This window comes from Capra hircus, chromosome 10, assembly GCF_001704415.2.
Source record: "Capra hircus breed San Clemente chromosome 10, ASM170441v1, whole genome shotgun sequence".
Classification (NCBI taxonomy): Eukaryota; Metazoa; Chordata; class Mammalia; order Artiodactyla; family Bovidae; genus Capra; species Capra hircus.
This window is the reverse complement of record NC_030817.1, coordinates 72,210,689-72,229,279: the sequence shown is the minus strand read 5'-3', so window position 1 is coordinate 72,229,279 and position 18,591 is coordinate 72,210,689. Positions and strand designations below refer to the sequence as shown.

The following is an 18,591-nucleotide window of genomic DNA, read 5'->3' as shown; positions in this document are numbered from 1 at the left end:
TGGAAGTGGTCAAACAGGAGATGGCAAGAGTGAATGTCGACATTCTAGGAATCAGCAGACTAACTCAGATGACTACTGTGGGCAGGTATCCCTTAGAAGAAATGGAGTAGCCATCACAGTCAACAAAAGAGTCTGAAATGCAGTACTTGGACGCAATCTCAAAAATGACAGAATGATTTCTGCTCGTTTTCAAGGCAAACCATTCAATATCACGGTAATCCAAGTCTATGCCCCAAATAGTAATGCTGAAGAAGCTGAAGTTGAATGGTTCTATGAAGACCTCCAAGACCTTTTAGAACTAACACCCAAAAAAGATGTCCTTTTCATTATAGGGGACTGGAATGCAAAAGTAGGAAGTTAAGAAACACCTGGAGTAACAGGCAAATTTGGCCTTGGAGTACAGAATGAGGCAGGGCAAAGGCTAATAGAATTTTGCCAAGAGAATGCACTGGTCATAGCAAACACCCTCTTGCAACAACACAAGAGATTACTCTACACATGGACATCACCAGATGGTCAACAATGAAATCAGATTGATTATATTCTTTGCAGCCAAAGATAGAGAAGCTCTATACAGCCAGCAAAAACAAGACCGGGACCTGACTGTGGCTCGGATCATGAACTCCTTATTGCCAAATTCAGACTTAAATTGAAGAAAGTAGAGAAAACCACTAGACCATTCAGGTATGACCTAAATCAAATCCCTTAGGATTATATAGTGGAAGTGAGAAATAGATTTAAGGGACTAGATCTGATAGAGTGCGTGATATACTATGGAATGAGGTTCGTGACATTGTACAGGAGACAGGGATCAAGACCATCCCCATGGAAAAGAAATGCAAAAAAGCAAAATGGCTGTCTGGGGAGGCCTTACAAATAGCTGTGAAAAGAAGAGAGGTGAAAAGCAAAGGAGAAAAGGAAAGATATAAGCATCTGAATGCGGAGTTCCAAAGAATAGCAAGAAGAGATAAGAAAGCCTTCCTCAGTGATCAATGCAAAGAAATAGAGGAAAACAACAGAATGGTCGAGCTCTCTTCAAGAAAATGAAGAGATACCAAGGGAACATTTCATGCAAAGATGGGCTTGATAAAGGACAGAAATGGTATGCACCTAACAGAAGCAGATGATATTAAGAAGAGGTGGCAAGAATACACAGGAGTGTAATAAAGCTCTTCACGACCCAGATAATCATGATGCTGTGATCACTTACCCAGAGGCAGACATCCTGGAATGCGAAGTCAAGTGGGCCTTAGGAAGCATCACTAGGAGCAAAGCTAGCGGAGGTGATGGAATTCCAGCCGAGCTATTTCAAATCCTGAAAGATGATGCTGTAAAAGTGCTGCACTCAAAATGCCAGCAAATTTGGAAAACTCAGCAGTGGCCACAGGACTGGAAAAGGTCAGTTTTCATTCCAATCCCTAAGAAAGGCAATGCCAAAAAATGCTCAAACTACTGCACAATTGCACTCATCTCACATGCTAGTAAAGTAACGCTCAAAATTCTCCAAGCCAGGCTTCAGCAATACGTGAACCGTGAACCTACAGATGTTCAAGGTGGTTTTAGAAAAGACAGAGGAACCAGAGATCAAATTGCCAACATCTGCTGGTTCATGGAAAAAGCAAGAGAGTTCCAGAAAAACATCTATTTCTGCTTTGTTGACTATGCCAGAGCCTTTGTGTGGATCTCAATAAACTGTGGAAAATTCTGGAAGAGATGGGAATACCAGACCACCTGACCTGCCTCTTGAGAAACCTATATGCAGGTCAGGAAGCAGCAGTTAGAACTGGACATGAAACAATAGACTGGCTCCAAATAGGAAAAGGAGTACGTCAAGGCTATATATTGTCACCTTGCTTATTTAACTTCTACGCAGAGTACATCATAAGAAATGCTGGGCTGGATGAAGCACAAGCTGGAATCAAGATTGCTGGGAGAAATATCAATAACCTCAGATATGCAGATGATACCACCCTTATGGCAGAAAGTGAAGAGGAACTAAAAAGCCTCTTGATGAAAGTGAAAGTGGAGAGTGAAAAGGCTGGCTTAAAGCTCAACATTCAGAAAATGAAGATCATGGCATCCGGTCCCATCACTTCATGGGAAATAGATGGGGAAACAGTGGAAACAGTGTCAGACTTTATTTTGGGGGCTCCAAAATCACTGCAGATGGTGATTGCAGCCATGAAATTAAAAGAAGCTTACTCCTTGGAAGGAAAGCTATGACCAACCTAGATAGCATATTCAAAAGCAGAGACATTACTTTGCCAACAAAGGTCCGTCTAGTCAAGGCTATGGTTTTTCTAGTAGTCATGTATGGATGTGAGAGTTGGACTGTGAAGAAAGCTGAGCATCGAAGAACTGATGCTTTTGAACTGTGGTGTTGGAGAAGACTCTTGAGAGTCCCTTGGACTGCAAGGAGATGCAACCAGTCCATCCTAAAGGAGATCAGTCCTAGGTGTTCTTTGGAAGGAATGATGCTAAAGCTGAAACTCCAGTACTTTGGCTACCTCATGTGAAGAGTTGACTCATTGGAAAAGACTCTGATGCTGGGAGGGATTGGGGGCAGGAGGAGAAGGGAACGATAGAGGATGAGATGGCTGGATGGCATCACTGACTCGATGGACGTGAGTTTGAGTGAACTCTGGGAGTTGGTGATGGACAGGGAGGCCTGGCATGCTGCTCCTCATGGGGTCGCAAAGAGTGGGACAGGACTCAGTCACGGAAATGAACTGAACTGAGAAACAGTAAGCCTGTTTCTCATAAGCTGCTTAAGTTAATTATCACAAGAAAGGACAAAACAAAGTGTTAGGGCAGTTTATCTGGTATGGTTTAGTCTATGTCAGTCTTATATCATGGACAAGGTGTACACATTTAAAGAAAGGGAAGAAGCAAGTAAGATAGGTAAAGTAGAATAATCAACGGCAAGGGAGGAGGAACCAGAAGGCCTGGCAGGACATTTATTCAATGGTTCTGTATTACCAGAGCAAAGGCACATGTGGAGAGTCCTCGGAACAAGACTGAAAAAAAATGTTCTGGCAACATGTGAGGAGGCCCTCAGTTCATGGCTAAACATCTTATTTATTAAGAAAACAAGGGGGCACCATTATGGATGTTTGTGTAGAGAAACGAAAACTAGAAAGAAAAACCTAACATGGCAGTGGAGTAGAATGTGGGGAGAATAAAAGCAATGAATCCACTTAAGTTTTATCCTGTCCAAGAGTTTGAGCAAGATACAACTTTAACTGGGGAGAAGGGCATGGAGATGGAATAGTGTTTGTGACATTAAAACTAGTTTACAAGGAATTAGATAATCAACTGAATGTTTATGGTAAAGGAGAGATAGCTCTGATGATTCATTTTTTTGTGTGCCTGAGTTACTAGGTGGAAAACAGTAGTGCTAAATAACAAAAAGGAACAGTGCACTTGGAGGGGAAAATGAGTTGAAAGTTGGTACATAATGAGCTTGATCCTTTTTGGCGTCATGTCCAGCAGCCAGTCAGAAATACAGAGGTAGAGTTAAGAAGGAAAAACAGATATTAGTATAAAGACCAGAAAGAGAGTGCCTTGAGAATTATCTATATAGAGGTCAAAAGTAAACTAGTAGGACAAGATAAAAATGTTCGATGCAGGATACAGGATGCTTGGGGCTGGTGCACAGGGATGATCCAGAGAGATGATATGGGGTGGGAGGTGGGAGGGGGGTTCATGTTTGGGAACTCATGTACACCTGTGGCGGATTCATGTCAATGTATGGCAAAACCAATACAGTATTGTAAAGTAAAATAAAGTTAAAATAAAAATTTAAAAAAAAAAGAAAAGAAAGAAAGAAAAAAAATCTCAGAAAGGACTAACAGCAATTCATCAAAGCAATTGACAAAGCTAGACTGCAAATATGTTATAAAGTGTATAGAAACTAAAGACATTTTGGGAACAGATACAGATTTTCAGAGTGGTATTCAAGGTATACATTCACAGTCTCACTATTATTGGGGTAGAGTGTTAATTAATTTGTTAATATGAGTTTGAATGACAATGTGATTTTGATAAAACATGTGGAAGTGTACCTGTCATTTTTTTTTTGGCCATGCTGTGTGACATGTGGGATCGTCTAATGACTAGGGATCAAACCTGCATTCCCTGCATTTGAAGCACAGAGTCTTAAACACTGGATTGCCAGGGAAGTCCCATAGCTGTCATTTTTGCCCTCCAGCATTTAATCATCTTTCCTTTGTTAATGACACTTTATTTTTGTTCTATAAAATCCCCTTCTCTACTACCTGAGTGAGCTCAGGGGTAGAGCTGGTGACTTGGCCAGTGCTTTACTCAAGCCATTGATATATAATACAATTTCTGGAAAAGGAACTCTTACTTCTTTCTTTTCTGATTCACACTAAGAATGCTACCTCGATATCTGTCATTTGCAAAAAAAAAAAAAAAAAAAAAGTTGAAAGGAGGCAATATTTAACATATTAGGTTAGAATGATGAAAATAAAAAGGATATTCAAGCATATATACATATATACATAAAACTCTGATGAAAGAAATCAAAGAAGAATAAAATAAACAGATACCCCAAGGTCATGGGTAGTAAGATTCAATACTATTAAGATGTCAGTTCTTTCCAACTTGATCTATAGATTCAATGTTATTCCATTCAAAATCTTACCAAGTTATTTTGTAGATATAAAAAATGGACTCTAATGCTTAAAGGGAAACGTAAAAGGCCTAGAATAGTCAATACAATATTGAAGGAGAAGAACAAAGTCAGAGTCTGACATTATCTGACTTTAAGATACACTACAAAGTTATAGTAATTAAGACATTGTGGTATTGGCAAAAGAATAGACAAACAAATCAAGGGAACAGATATAGAGCTGAGAAACAGGTCTACACAAATATAGTCAACTGATCTTTGATGAAGGAGCAAGGAAATATAATGGGGAAAATACAGTCTTTTCAACAGATGATGCCAGAACCACCAGATATCCACACATAAAAAATGAATCCAGACCCAAACCTTATATCCCTTTACAAAAATTAAGTCAAAATGAATAACAGACCCAAATGTAAAATGCAGAAGTATAAAAATCACAGAAGATAAAGCAGGAGAAAATCTAGATGATCTCGGGTCTGGTGATGACTTTTAGATATAATACCAAAGACATAATTTATGAAAGAAATAATTAATAACCCGGGCTTCATTAAAATCTAAAACTTCTGCTTTGGCAAAGTTACTGGCAAAGAATGAGAAGACAAGCCATAGACTGCAAGAAAATATTTGAAAAAGATATAGCTGATAAAGAACTATCAGCTTTCCAAAACATACAGAAAATTCTTAAATCTCAATAATAAGAAAACAGTTCAAATAAAAAATGGGCAGAAGATCCAAGCAGACATCTCACCAAATATAATATAGAGATAGCAAATAAAATATATGAAAAGATGTTTCACATCATATGTTATCAGGGAAATCCAAATTAAAACAGCAATGAGATACTATTACATACCTATTAAAATGACAAAAGCCCAAAACAGTGACAATATCAAAAGCTGACAAGGATGCAGAGGAATGCAAATAGTGAACAGAGAGACTAGGAATAGAGAATAGTGGATCTCATTCACTGCTGGTGAGAATGCAAAATGGTACAGACACTTTGGAAGACAGTTGGATGGCTTCTTGTGAAATTAAATATACTTTTAGCATATAATCCAGCAATCATATTCCTTGGCATTTACCCTGAAGAGTTAAAAAGTTATGTCCATACAGAAACTGGCACATGACTGTTTTATAGCAGCTTTATTCACAATTGCGAAAACTTGGAAGGAACCAAGATGTTCTTAAGTAGGTGAACGGATAAATAAATCATGGTATGTCCAGAAAATAGAATACTATTAAGCATTTAAAAACTTATGAAAAGACACACAGAAACCTTAAATGTATATTACTAAGGGATAGAAGCCAATCTAAAAACGGCAACATACTGTATTATTCTAACTCTATGACCTTCTGGAAAAAGCAAAACTATGGAGATAATTGAAAAGATCAGTGGTTGCCAGGGGATGGAGGAAGTACGTGACGAAAGGTGGGGCACAGAGGATATTTTAGGGCAGTGGACATGCTCAGTATGACATGTATAATGTTGGATACATGTCATCCATAGAACGTGCAATACCGAGTGAATTGTCTATGGACTTTGGGTGATAATGATGTGTCAGGGCAAATCCCTTGATTGTAACAAATGCACTGTTGTGGTGGGGGATGTTGATAATTGGGGGGCACTGTGCATGTGTGGGGATTCTCTGTGCCTTCTGCTCAATTTTTCTGTGAATTCAAAAAACAGCCTCAAGTCAACATAGGTAATGCTGAAAAACTGCATGTTTTTAATCAGTTATAAAATAACCAATAAGAGCTATGGTATTCTTCCTGATTGTCCAGTAATGTTGAAGCAATGAATATATTCAAAACAAAAATGATGACATCCAGTAAATGTGATTAACTAAATACAGTGATTGCCTTTTCATCTTCATTTTCAAATGCCTTTGCATCATGATATCATTGGCTGAGATGAGAGCAGGAACAAGAAAAAGATAATAAACCAGGGTGATAAAGGCAAAGAAATGTTAAGAAATGAGGACTGCAGATGAAGTAAAAGGGAAAAGAAAAATCTACCAGAGATGATGCATAGGATGTGTTAACCAATCAAAGGTTCTATTACTTTCTGATTAAGTAAATATTTCTAAGAATTAAAAAAAAAGGGTAATGAGAAAAAGTGGCACAAAATAATTAGGACAATGCTATATAATTTTTAAAATTAAATAGAAATAGCAGGTTAGTAACAAAAATGTTTTTCAAGAGTTATGTATATAATTCGATGTTCTGCAGTTGTCAGGTACTGGGGACACCTAAAAAAAAAACAAAAGAAACACACCATATTTATTCAGTGTCAATGAGTACTGTACCTCAAAGAAGTAACATTGTTTTCCCAAAGAGGGCAAATGGTCAGTGAAGACTAAGGAAATAGCCAACAGTGAATAATGAGCTATTTAGGTAGAGCTGAATATATATATATGTACATTGGCCAGTGTATCTAAACCAGAATTTGGTGGTTTTGATTTTTGTGTGTATGCCCATGGCAGCAAAAGTAGCAGAGACCTAGAAATAAGAAGCTTCTTTCAGCGGATCTGAAAGAAGTCTGGATAGTTTAGCTTCATTGTCTCCAGGGTTACCAGCTTTTGGGTAAAAGGTCAATGAAATAGCCTCCTTCCAGCCCAATTCAATGATCTATTTTCAACCCTGTCTATCCTAATTTTTCTGGAGAAATGACAATAAATATCATTCTCTACTTTTGGAAACTCCTGCTGACTAAGAGATTTCTGGGGTTCCCATTTTTCTCCTTCTTTTGCCGATCACTGAATCTCTTGATTCTTCAGATTATCTATTATATAGTTAAAACTCTGGGTTTGCATCAAGACTTGGTGATAGAACATGAAAGATACAGAAGCCTTTTCCCAATCCTTTATGTCTTAAGGAGCAGAACTTTTAATCAAAGGGTCTAATCTAGACCTTAACTACTTTATAAAACATTTAAAAATAAACTTTCTGCTGTATCTTGACAATATATTTAAAATAAAACTCTTTATCATATTTTTTGCTTTTTTCCCATCTTTTATTTGTACTTCTGTTCTCTTGTTTATTTTTGGAACAGCTTTAATTTCTCATTCTCCTCTTAAATTTTGTATGAGTATTCAATTTATCCTCAAACCCTTCCCCTATAGCAAAGGCTCAACAACCTAACTCTTAATTTACTAGATGATTTAATATTTGGTTATACATTGTCCTGTCTTCTCCTTGATTAATGTATATAGGATTCCCTTTTCAGATGAACTACAAACTCTTCAGAAATGTAATGTCTTTTATATCATATAGAGCTCTCAGAATCATAAACATTTGAAAAATTCTTAGTTATTGACTGAGGATCTGAAAAAAATCATTTTTTACCTTTCATTTGTTGTTATAGAATTACATATATAGAGACAATGCACATATCCCAATTTTCACTTTAAATCACTGCAAATTTTAGATTACTTGCCTTGTCCTCCAAGTGCAATTCTAAAAAGCGTAGGTAAGCCACAGGTGCAAATGCATCAGCTGAATGTGTGACTACTTCTGATGAATCTCTGAAATAAAATAAAAATTCTAATTAGTTTATATACTATGCAAAATCTGTTTTGTGGCAAACTAACTCCTACTAGTGACTAGAAAAGACCAAAAATCCTCATTTATTTCTACTGGAATACTACTGTATACATATTTACTTCACAATTAGTGATTAACATCTACTTTTAATAATTAAATATTTAATTGGGGAAAAGATGGAGGAAACTAAACTTTCAAGAGTAAGTAAAGAAGGTTTTCATCTTTATGAGGACACACAGTTCAACTTTCAGGTTCAGTCAAAGCTCTCTGAACAGTTTTACAACTTGAAGGCTCTATTCAATTTCATTTCCACAAACTTGGTTGGTATGGGCTAACCATTAAACAATAGGGCTTTATCTTCATTATTCTTTTCATTTTCAAGAGGTAATTCATTCAGTGTTTCACACAAAATCTCAATTATCCTTCACAAAAGCTGTACTGGTGATGGTTTTAAGCACTAGATGAACTCTTCACACTGTAATATCATTGCTATTAAAATTGACTGTCTGACATAGCAATTACCACATTCAGGTAAAATAGTATGAACTGCTTGCTGGCACCATTTGGATACACGTAATTTAAATCAACTTTTATCAAAGATACCCTGTAAAGCACATGTAAATAAATAAGATTATGTGTGAAGTTCTAATAACTAATTATTTTTATTGTTGTTTATTAGGAAACAGTGTTTTTGCATTTTAATTGAAATTCTAAAAGCAGAAATTGCTCACCTCTTTTTAAAGCCTCAGGAACTAGTTGCAGTGTTCATACTAGTACATTGTCAGCATTTTAACCATTGTGGTTCAGCAAAATAGATTCTTACTTTTCATCTTTTCCACTTATATAAAATAATTTTGAGTCAGTGTTTGTAATGAAAAGTTATTTAGTGACAATAGAAGAAATCTCAAAATATTAGGATCCAGTATGTTAAGTTTTCACGGGCAAAATCTGTTTACTTTTCACATGAAAATCAGAGAGAGAGGAAAAGCAGTCTGATCATACCATTCATGAACCTTTTGTATCAAATATGAATCTTGTTAGTGCTTTAACAATTACATAAAATGGGCTTCTATGACATTAAAAGAAAAGTAACACATTACAATAGAAATAAAATCATTAAAGAGTTGTGATCAGGAAAGAAAGCAATAACCTGTCTTCACAGACTACCTAAGCCAAAAGATGCCTCCCTGTATAATGAACAAGAGGAGGAGAAAAAGAAAGTAAAGAGGAGACCTCTTGCTTTTTACCACTTGCCTCTCTGCCTTGTTAACCTTAGTTAAGTTGTCCTGCTTATTTACGTCTGTCTTGGTTCTGTCTTGCCTCATCAGTTCAGTTGCTCAGTCGTGTCTGACTCTTAGAGACCCCATGGACTGCAGCACGCCAGGCCTCCTTATCCATCACCAACTCCCAGAGTTTACTCAAACTCATGTCCATTGAGGTGGTGATGCCATCTAGTCACCTCCTCCTCTATCGTCCCATTCTCCTCCTGCCTTCAATCTTTCTCAACATCAGGGTTTTTCCCAATAAGTCAGTTCTTCGCATCAGGTAGCCAAAGTATTGGAGTTTCAGCTTCAGCATCATTCCTTCCAATGAATATTTAGGATTGATTTCCTTTAGGATGGACTGGTTGGATCTCCTTATACTCCAAGGGACCCTCAAGAGTCTTCTCCATCATCACAGTTCAAAAGCATCAATTCTTCAGTGCTCAGCTTTCTTCACAGTCCAACTCTCACATTCATACATGACCACTGGAAAAACCATAGCTTTGACTAGGCAGACCTTTGTTGGCGAAGTAATGTCCCTGCTTTTTAATATGCTGTCTAGGTTGGTCATAACTTTTCTTTCAAGGAGCAAGTGTCTTTTAATTTCATGGCTGCAGTCACCATCTGCAGTGATTTTGGAGTCCCCAAAATAAAGTCTCTCACTCTTTCTACTGTTTCCTCATCTACTTGCCATGAAGTGATAGGATCAGATGCCATGATCTTAGTTTTCTGAATGTTGAGCTTTAAGCCAGCTTTTTCACTCTCCTCTTTCACTTTCATAGAGGGGCTCTTTAGTTCTTCTTCACTTTCTGACATGAATGTGGTGACATTTGCATATCTGAGGTTACTGATATTTCTCCCGGCAATCTTGATTCCAGCTTGTGCTTCTTCCAGCCCAACATTTCTCATGATGTATCTTGCATATAAGTTAAATAAGCACAGAGACAATATACAGCCTTGACATATGCCTTAACCTATTGGAACCAGTCAGTTGGACCATGTTCAGTTCTAACTGTTGCTTCCTGACCTGCATACAGATTTCTCAAGAGGCAGGTCAGGTGGTCTGGTCTTCCTATCTCTTTCAGAATTTTCCAGAGTTTGTTGTCATCCACACAGTCAAAAGCTTTGGCATAGTCAATAAAGCAGTAATAGATGTTTTTCTGGAACTCTCTTGCTTTTTCCATGATCCAGCGGATGCTGGCAATTGGGTCTCTGGTTCCTCTGCCTTTTCTAAAACCAGCTTCTACATCTGGAAGTTCACGAATCACGTATTGCTGAAGCCTAGCTTGGAGAATTTTGAGCATTACTTTACTAGCATGTGAGATGAGTTCAAGTATGTGGTAGTTTGAGCATTCTTTGGCATTGCCTTTCTTTGGGATTGGAATGAAAACTGACTTTTCCAGTCCTATGGCTACTGCTGAGTTTTCAAATTTGCTGACATAGTGAGTGCAACACTTTCACAGCATCATCTTTTAGGATTTGAAATAGCCCAACTGGAACTCCATCACCTCCACTAGCTTTGTTTGTTGTGATGCTTTCTAAGGCCCACTTGACTTCACATTCTAGGATGTCTGGCGCTACATTGGTGATCACACAACTGTGATTCTTGGGTCATGAAGATCTTTTTTGTATAGTTCTTCTGTGTATTCTTGCCACCTCTTCTTAATATCTTCTGGTTTGGTTGGGTGCATACCATTTCTGTCCTTTATTAAGCCCATCTTTGCATGAAATGTTTCCTTGGTATCTCTAATTTCTTGAAGAGATCTCTAGGCCTTTCGATTCGTTTTTTTCCCCTCTTTCTTTGCACTGATCCTTGAGGAAGGCTTCCTTAGCTCTCTTTGGTATTCTTTGGAACTCTGCATTCAAATGGTTATATCTTTTCTCCTTTGCCTTTCGCTTCTCTTCTATTCACAGCTATTTGTAAGGCCTCCTCAACAACCATTTTGCCTTTTTGCATTTCTTTTCCTTGGGGATGGTCTTGATCCCTGCCTCCTGTACAATGTCAGTAACTTCCATCCATAATTCTTCAGGCACTCTGTCTATAAGATCTAATCCCTTGAATCTATTTGTCACTTCCACTGTATAATTGTAAGGGATTTGATTTAGGTCATACCTGAATGGTCTAGTGGTTTTCCCTACTTTCTTCAATTTAAGTCTAAATTTGGCAATAAGTAGTTCATGGTCTGTGACACAGTCAGCTCCCAGTCTTGGTTTTGCTGACTGTATAGAACTTCTCCATCTTTGACTGCAAAGAACATAATCAATCTGATTTTGGTATTGACCATCTGGTGATGTCCATGTGTAGAGTCGTCTCTTGTGTTGTTGGAAGAGGGTGTTTGCTATGACCAGTGCATTCTCTTGGCAAAACTCTATTAGCCTTTTCCCTGCTTCATTTTGTACTGCAAGGCCAAATTTGCCTGTACTCCAGGTATTTCTTGAGTTCCTACTTTTGCATTCCATTTCCCTATAATGAAAATGACATCTTTTTTGGGTATTAGATCTAGAAGTTCTTGTAGGTCCATTCAACTTCAGCTTCAGACTTGGATTATTGTGATATTGAATGGTGTGCCTTGGAAATGAACAGATATCATTCTGTTGTGTCTTGGCTCATCAATAGATTCAAATTCTTACTCCTGTGTATGATCTCATTTTTACGTTAAATTTCAATCTCTTGGGGTTACCATTTCCAGCTTTGGAAACTGACCCTGAGCCTGGATTGTGCCTGATGTAGGAGCTTGGTCTTGATATACTTGACAATGGATACACCAAAACTATGACTAACTCAAACCAATGTTGTGTCAGTAGAAAGGGTTTCGGGCCCTCCCTTCTCATGCCAGTTATCCCCACTAGAAACAGAAGGTTGGCAGCATATGACTCACTTAATTGATATAATTATCACATTTGAATCAAGACCGTTTTCCAGAGAAAATACATAACATTCTAACTATACTATATAACAAAACTAAATGAAGAGGAATATGATTTTTATGGATTCTCTTAAATCCACAATTGACTAATATAATTTCATTCTCTTATACAAAGCCAGAATCAACTGGAAAATAGATAATAGATATCAAATAAATAACTTGTAGCTTCAAAGAGCATAATGCCACTACTGCTCTTCTTTTCTTTCATAAACTGTCAGTTGAAACTCAACTTTAAAGGGTCTCTGGTTTCTGTCAGCTTCTGAAACCCAGAACAGGATCTGCTGGAGTACCCTCAGAGAAATCCCCCAAATTAAGAATAACTGAAGTACAGCAAAAATGCTTTTCAGTTGGCTACCCTCCTCCTCTGTCCCTACTGATACAAGTAATCAGTGCAGCCTCGACCTCTTACAGAATGGAGATTTCTCTGTAGTAAACAGCTGGATCTGACATTCCCTTTCAATCTGCTGCATTAGGCTTATCCCCAGTTACAACTTCAAAAGGGCAGCTACCTGAGCCAGGTCTGAGTCTCTCTCATCTGAAGCAGACTCCCTCTCAAGGTATGAGATCAGGCCCTACCCTCTCACTTCAAAAAACTGATACTTTCTCTTGAGATTCAGCCATGATCTTGGTTCCTACTTTCTCTCGAAAACACAACCACACATAGATATCCGCCATGAACTCACACTTATCTTCACATTTCTGTGAAGCCTTGCCTGACATCCTCACACAGTGCTAGTTTTCTGCTTTCTGTGCTTTGGTCATGCATTTGTGTGTGTGTGTGCGCGCATGCACACACACATTCAGTTGCTCTGTCGTGTCCGACTCTGTGATCCCATGGACTGTAGCCCACCAGGCTCTTCTGTCCATGGGATTTTCCAGGCAAGAATACTGGAATGGGTTGCCATTTCCTCCTCCAAGGGATCTTTGCAACCCAACAGCCCCTTCATAATACATCTACTGTATTAGAATTATGTGTTTCTGTGTGCTTGTCTTCATTCTCAATGAGGGACCACGTTTTGTTCATCTTTGTCTGCCTGTTCCTCCATACTTCCTCTGGCTCAGAGAAGAATATATTGCCAGGTATTCACTCATTTGTTGAATAAAAAAATTACCGTATAGTTTAACTTCATTAAACATATTTACTATCAAAAATCCACACAGATTTTTCAATTACCTATCTTTACCTGAATATATACATTTTCATACATGCATATTACTTGTATATGTATAGATGAACATAATCACACATATATACCAATAACATCATATAGCACCTCTAGCATAATAAAAATAATTATATAAATTTAAATACAAGGAAAATTAGTTCATACATTTTAATTTCCCAAGTGATATAGGAGAGACATGAGAAAGTAGATAAGGAAAGTTCTTGATTCATCTCCACTGCTAAATGTGATATTAGGATGCTCTGGGCTGAGTTATGTCTTGACTTGAATAGGTAGAAACCAGGAGTGAGTGGGGAAAATGAGTGCATAGTGTTTTAATCATTGAATTTAGTTCTTTTCATCCCTCCTTCCTTCCCACTGTTTCTTCTATCCATCCACCCATCCCATACATAGCAACTGCCTAGTAGTAGTATATTAATATTGTTAGCTCAAATGGAAATGTGGGGTTGTATCAAATACTGACATTAAAGATGTGTTCATCAATAGCAAGAAGAAAATTATCACTTTCATTAATACAGTACTGAGACTTTAGTTTTTACTTTTTTCCCCCAAAATATTGGCTATATTTCTTGTGTTTCAATTCTTACTTTCAATACACATACATACATATTTCAAAGTAAGAAACAATAGGAAAATAGGTTTATTATTTTACAACCCACAAGTATCTTCTTCTCTTAAAGACGAAGCCATAATTCTTTTTATCAAGGCTCCTCAGGAAAAAACTATTTTCTGATCTAAAAATTTGTATCTAGAGGTGGGTAGGCACATCGTAATTGATGTGAAACGTATATTGTAAAATGGTCTAGTAAAATTTTTTCTAAATTACTTCCAGGCCAAGACTGGTATGCTAGTCTTTCCTACAAGATTTTTAAATGTTAATATATCTCATAAAAAACTTCTAGCAAGTGAAAGTGAAAGCCACTCAGTCATGTCCAGCTGTTTGCGACCCCATGGACTATACAGTCCATGGAATTCTCCAGATCAGGGACACTGGAGTGGGTAGCCTCTCCCTTCTCCAGGGGATCTTCCCAACCCAGGGATCGAACCCAGCTCTCCCAAATTGCAAGTGGATTCTCAACCAGCTGAGCCACAAGGGAAGTCTAAACTTCTAGAACCACCCCATTTGTCTAAATTACTTCATTATACAAGAGAGTTAATCTGTGTTTTTTTTTTAAATCACCAATTATAATCAAATAATTTTACATGAAAAAGTTTATATTTTTCTGTTAGATGTAATCTCCTTTTTAAAAATAAAATTTTGAATCAGAAATTTAAAAGGGGACTCCTAATAATCAACTAGTTGTATGCTAATTGTGGAAGATCACTACTATATCAAATAGAATAGGAAATAGCATAAATCTGTCTCCCAAATAAAGTCCAATTTACAGGATCCATGATGATTAATAGTCAGTTGTTAACAAGTAGTTACCTGGTCTAAACTTACCTTTTAATTTTATCACAAGGACAACCATCTCTAAGTGAAATAATTTACATAATGGTTTTAGAATGCGCAATGCTTGTTCACTCATATCATCACATTCAGTGCTTATCAGATAGGTATAGTAAGGAAATTTTCTATTTTAAAGTAAAGGAAAGATTTTGTATATAGTGGGTGATATTCTTTTTTCCAGTCAACTACTATAACCTGTTATATAATATAACTTAAGTATAACTTAAGAAAGAAATGCATAAAAGTGAAATAGTATATATAAAAATAAACAAGTGAAATTAATTCAATGATATCCAACATTTATTAGTATCTACTGTATGTTCTAATAAATGTTGAATATCATTGAATTAATTTCACTTATTGTTTATTTTTTTATATATACTATTTCACTTTTATGTATTTCTTTCTTAAGTTATTCTTAAGTTATAGTATATAACAAACAGGTTATAGTAGTGTCTACTGTATGTTCTGGGGACTTCCCTGGTGGCTCAGACGGTAAAGCATCTGTCTACAATGCGGGAGACCTGGGTTTGATCCCTGGGTTGGGAAGATCAGCTGGAGAAGGAAATCGCAATCCACTCCAGTGCTATTGCCTGGAAAATCCCATGGACAGAGGAGCCTGAGAGGTTATAGTCCATGGGGTCACAAAGAGCTGGACACGACTGAGCGACTTCACTTTCACTGTATGTTCTGAGAGTTCAGTTATGAAAATAGGCACTGGGGGCAAAAACTACCATAGTTTTTTAAAATGAAAGGATTTAGCAAAGTAGGGATAAATGGGAAGGCAATCTAGAGAAAAGAATTTAAATAAGAAAGCTGTGAAGCTGAGGTGAGGCAGAACATATGAAGAAAACAAAGCAAAGAATTTGCTTAAGCATCAGATTTAGATTAGTGATTAGCTGATAAGAAAGAAATATCCTCAGCACGTCTTCCTCTGTTCTTAAGGGGTACACATTACAGTATTGCTGATTAGCCCCTCCATTCTCAAAGAACTCTTACAGAGCAGGGCAGCAGCCTGCAGAGTTCCACCCACATAATTTTCCTCAACAAATGATTACCCAGTTCAACTGAACAGCTCATTTTGGCACTAGAGGGTTCTAATACACCTCCCCCGACTTCCCTCTCTTCAACATCATGACTAACTCCCATCATGCCATTGTCTCAGTTAGGTTGAAGTTTCCTTATCTACAAAACGATAAGAAGAAAGATTCATTTTTCAGGTCTAAAGTTTACTATGATAAACAAACCCTCTGGTTATGTAATATAAAGCAGTACATTTCTTATAATTCCAGGTTGTCCATAAAGACTTCTAGGTGCCCTAGGACCTCAAGTTGTCAAATAAATAGGAAGAATATTCTTCTTTGGCCTTTTTTTCTCTGTACTTTTTATTTTTTTCCTAATTTTGTTAGTCCCATATTAATAAGTAAGTATACAGTATGTTTCCCATTATACTGTAATTTCACCCTAGCATGGAAATGCTCTTCTTGAGTAACGAGACAATATTTTTTCATAGAAGCAATACCTAATGCACAATTCAATTATGAATTGTTTTGTAATCACTGAAGTCAGGAGAAATACCTCCTATTTATGAAATTTTTCTTGTGACTCTTATTCTCTACCATTTTGTGTCAAATTCTATGCAGATGTGTCTTCCTCCCATCATTTTAGAGACAGGAACTATGTCCAACATCCATGGTACCCAGTAGAATGTTTCAGGCATAATAGGTAATAGGTACATATTTGCCAAATGAATTATTATTCTGATGATTATTAATAGGAAAGAAGTTAGAAGAAACAAGAAAAGAAAGAATGGGCAAATACTGCAAAGGTTGAGGTCTTGGCCGTGTTTCTGAAGATAAAGGTATTTTTTTTAGAAAATTCACCTCGAGTTGTCTTTACTTCTTAGAACACTCCTTCCTTCATTATTAGTATGTACAAAGAAATACCTTTCAGTGTTGAAAACATTGAACCTGTTCATTCAATCCAAGATTCTAATCTTTTAGCAGATGAGGTTTCTGAAATCAAGCATAATTCTGACAACCTTTTCAAGAAGCTAAAGGGCTTAGGAAAAGCAAATAAAATGATCTCTTAGCATATGAGAAGAGTGACATAAATTAAGAGTAAGGATAATGATGTAACGAACTGAAGAAAGTCCCTGTCTTTTACTACACAAATTTTTAACAATTTATGGCAAAGAAATCACACTACTCACCATAAACAGAATTCATTTTTAAGAAGTTTATATGTAAAAATAACCCCAAATAATTGAAGAGAACTGTTTAGTATAACCATTCTAAGTTATTAAAGCCAAGAAAAAGGAAAAAGAGGATGGAGTTAATGGAACCCACAGGCTACTGACGTGGCAGTTTATCAAATGTAGCTGTAATGAAAGATAAATAATACAGGCAATTCACACTTCATGAAAGGATAAAAGTGTCAGTGTGTAGGTACCAGTTTTACTGCAGGCCATAATCAGCAAGTAAACGAAAGTGCAATGTCTAAAAAGTTTATAGGCTTCTATGAAGGCCTCGTCTTGTCAGGTATTGATTTAGGTATTCAGACGACTTCACTGGTATTACACAAATTGAGTGTTTGTGAACTTGGAGGACATGTTCTATTTCTCCCAACAAAAGTTGCCTCCAGCTTAAAGTTAAGTTGCTTCCATCACTTAAATTTGAGAAAGGGGAAGAAAATGCTGAAATCATATCTTACACAATTATTTTCTTCTTAAACAGAGGGCAATCCAAAGTGAATGTTTCATATTCTCCACCTTCTCCACAAACATGGACTCCATATTTCTTAGAAAGCTGAAAATAGAAAAAAAAGAGAAAGAAACAGGAAACTTAAAACTTAGATAACAAAAATGTTCCTTTAACTTATTTTGTCCTAAAAAAATAACCATGTTGGAAACTTTAATTCCAAAATAGATTGTGAGCTATAGGAAAATGATTGTATATTTCTGTTTAAAAACTGTTAAAAACCATTTGAAGAATATTATCATAAAGCATAGCATTTTAAATAATCCCCAAATCCTTATAAAAAGATATATTAGACCAACATTTTTATGTATAATGAAAAAGGTTAAAGATTACTATAAAGTTTGACACTAGCTTTAGCTTCAAAAGGAGGAAGGATACTAAGTCATTTTGTACTAAATGAGAATATATGCAGCCAAACTGTGCTTTCCCTGCCCTTTGACCTATATGTGGAAGGGGAAAAAATGTGCTTAGAAAATTTCTCAGACAACACAAGAGAATATAATCTAAGGCCTTTCCTTGGGCTTATGAACGAAAGGAAGTCATAAACACGGTTATTATGCTTAAGGCTATTATTAGTAGTAAAGTTCTAAGAATATCAAGATCTAATGAAGTTCTAATGCTTCAAACAAGCCCTGGGAGGATCTAACTCCAAGAAAGTTGGAATCGCTTATAATGTTTGTCTGATTAAACCTGAAATTAAAAAAAAAAAAAAACAGCAAAGAAACAACCACTCCTCACCCCGACCCTATGCTTTGCATCAAATACAAGTTGTTATTTAAATGATCCTGATACTGAGAGTAAAATCCTCTCTT

General features: G+C 36.6%; 1 protein-coding gene across 1 annotated transcript in view; it reads right to left on the bottom strand.

The window, feature by feature from the left end:
- DPH6 (diphthamine biosynthesis 6) overlaps window positions 6,326-18,591 on the bottom strand; it is a 193,307-nt gene continuing 181,041 nt past the window's right edge. The window contains exons 7-9 of the mRNA XM_018054492.1: window positions 17,733-17,827; window positions 8,091-8,178; window positions 6,326-6,903 (exon numbers count right to left, since the gene is read on the bottom strand). Coding sequence (XP_017909981.1) covers window positions 6,850-6,903; window positions 8,091-8,178; window positions 17,733-17,827 — 237 coding nt within the window. The 3' untranslated portion in view covers window positions 6,326-6,849. The remainder of the gene's footprint in view (window positions 6,904-8,090; window positions 8,179-17,732; window positions 17,828-18,591) is intronic.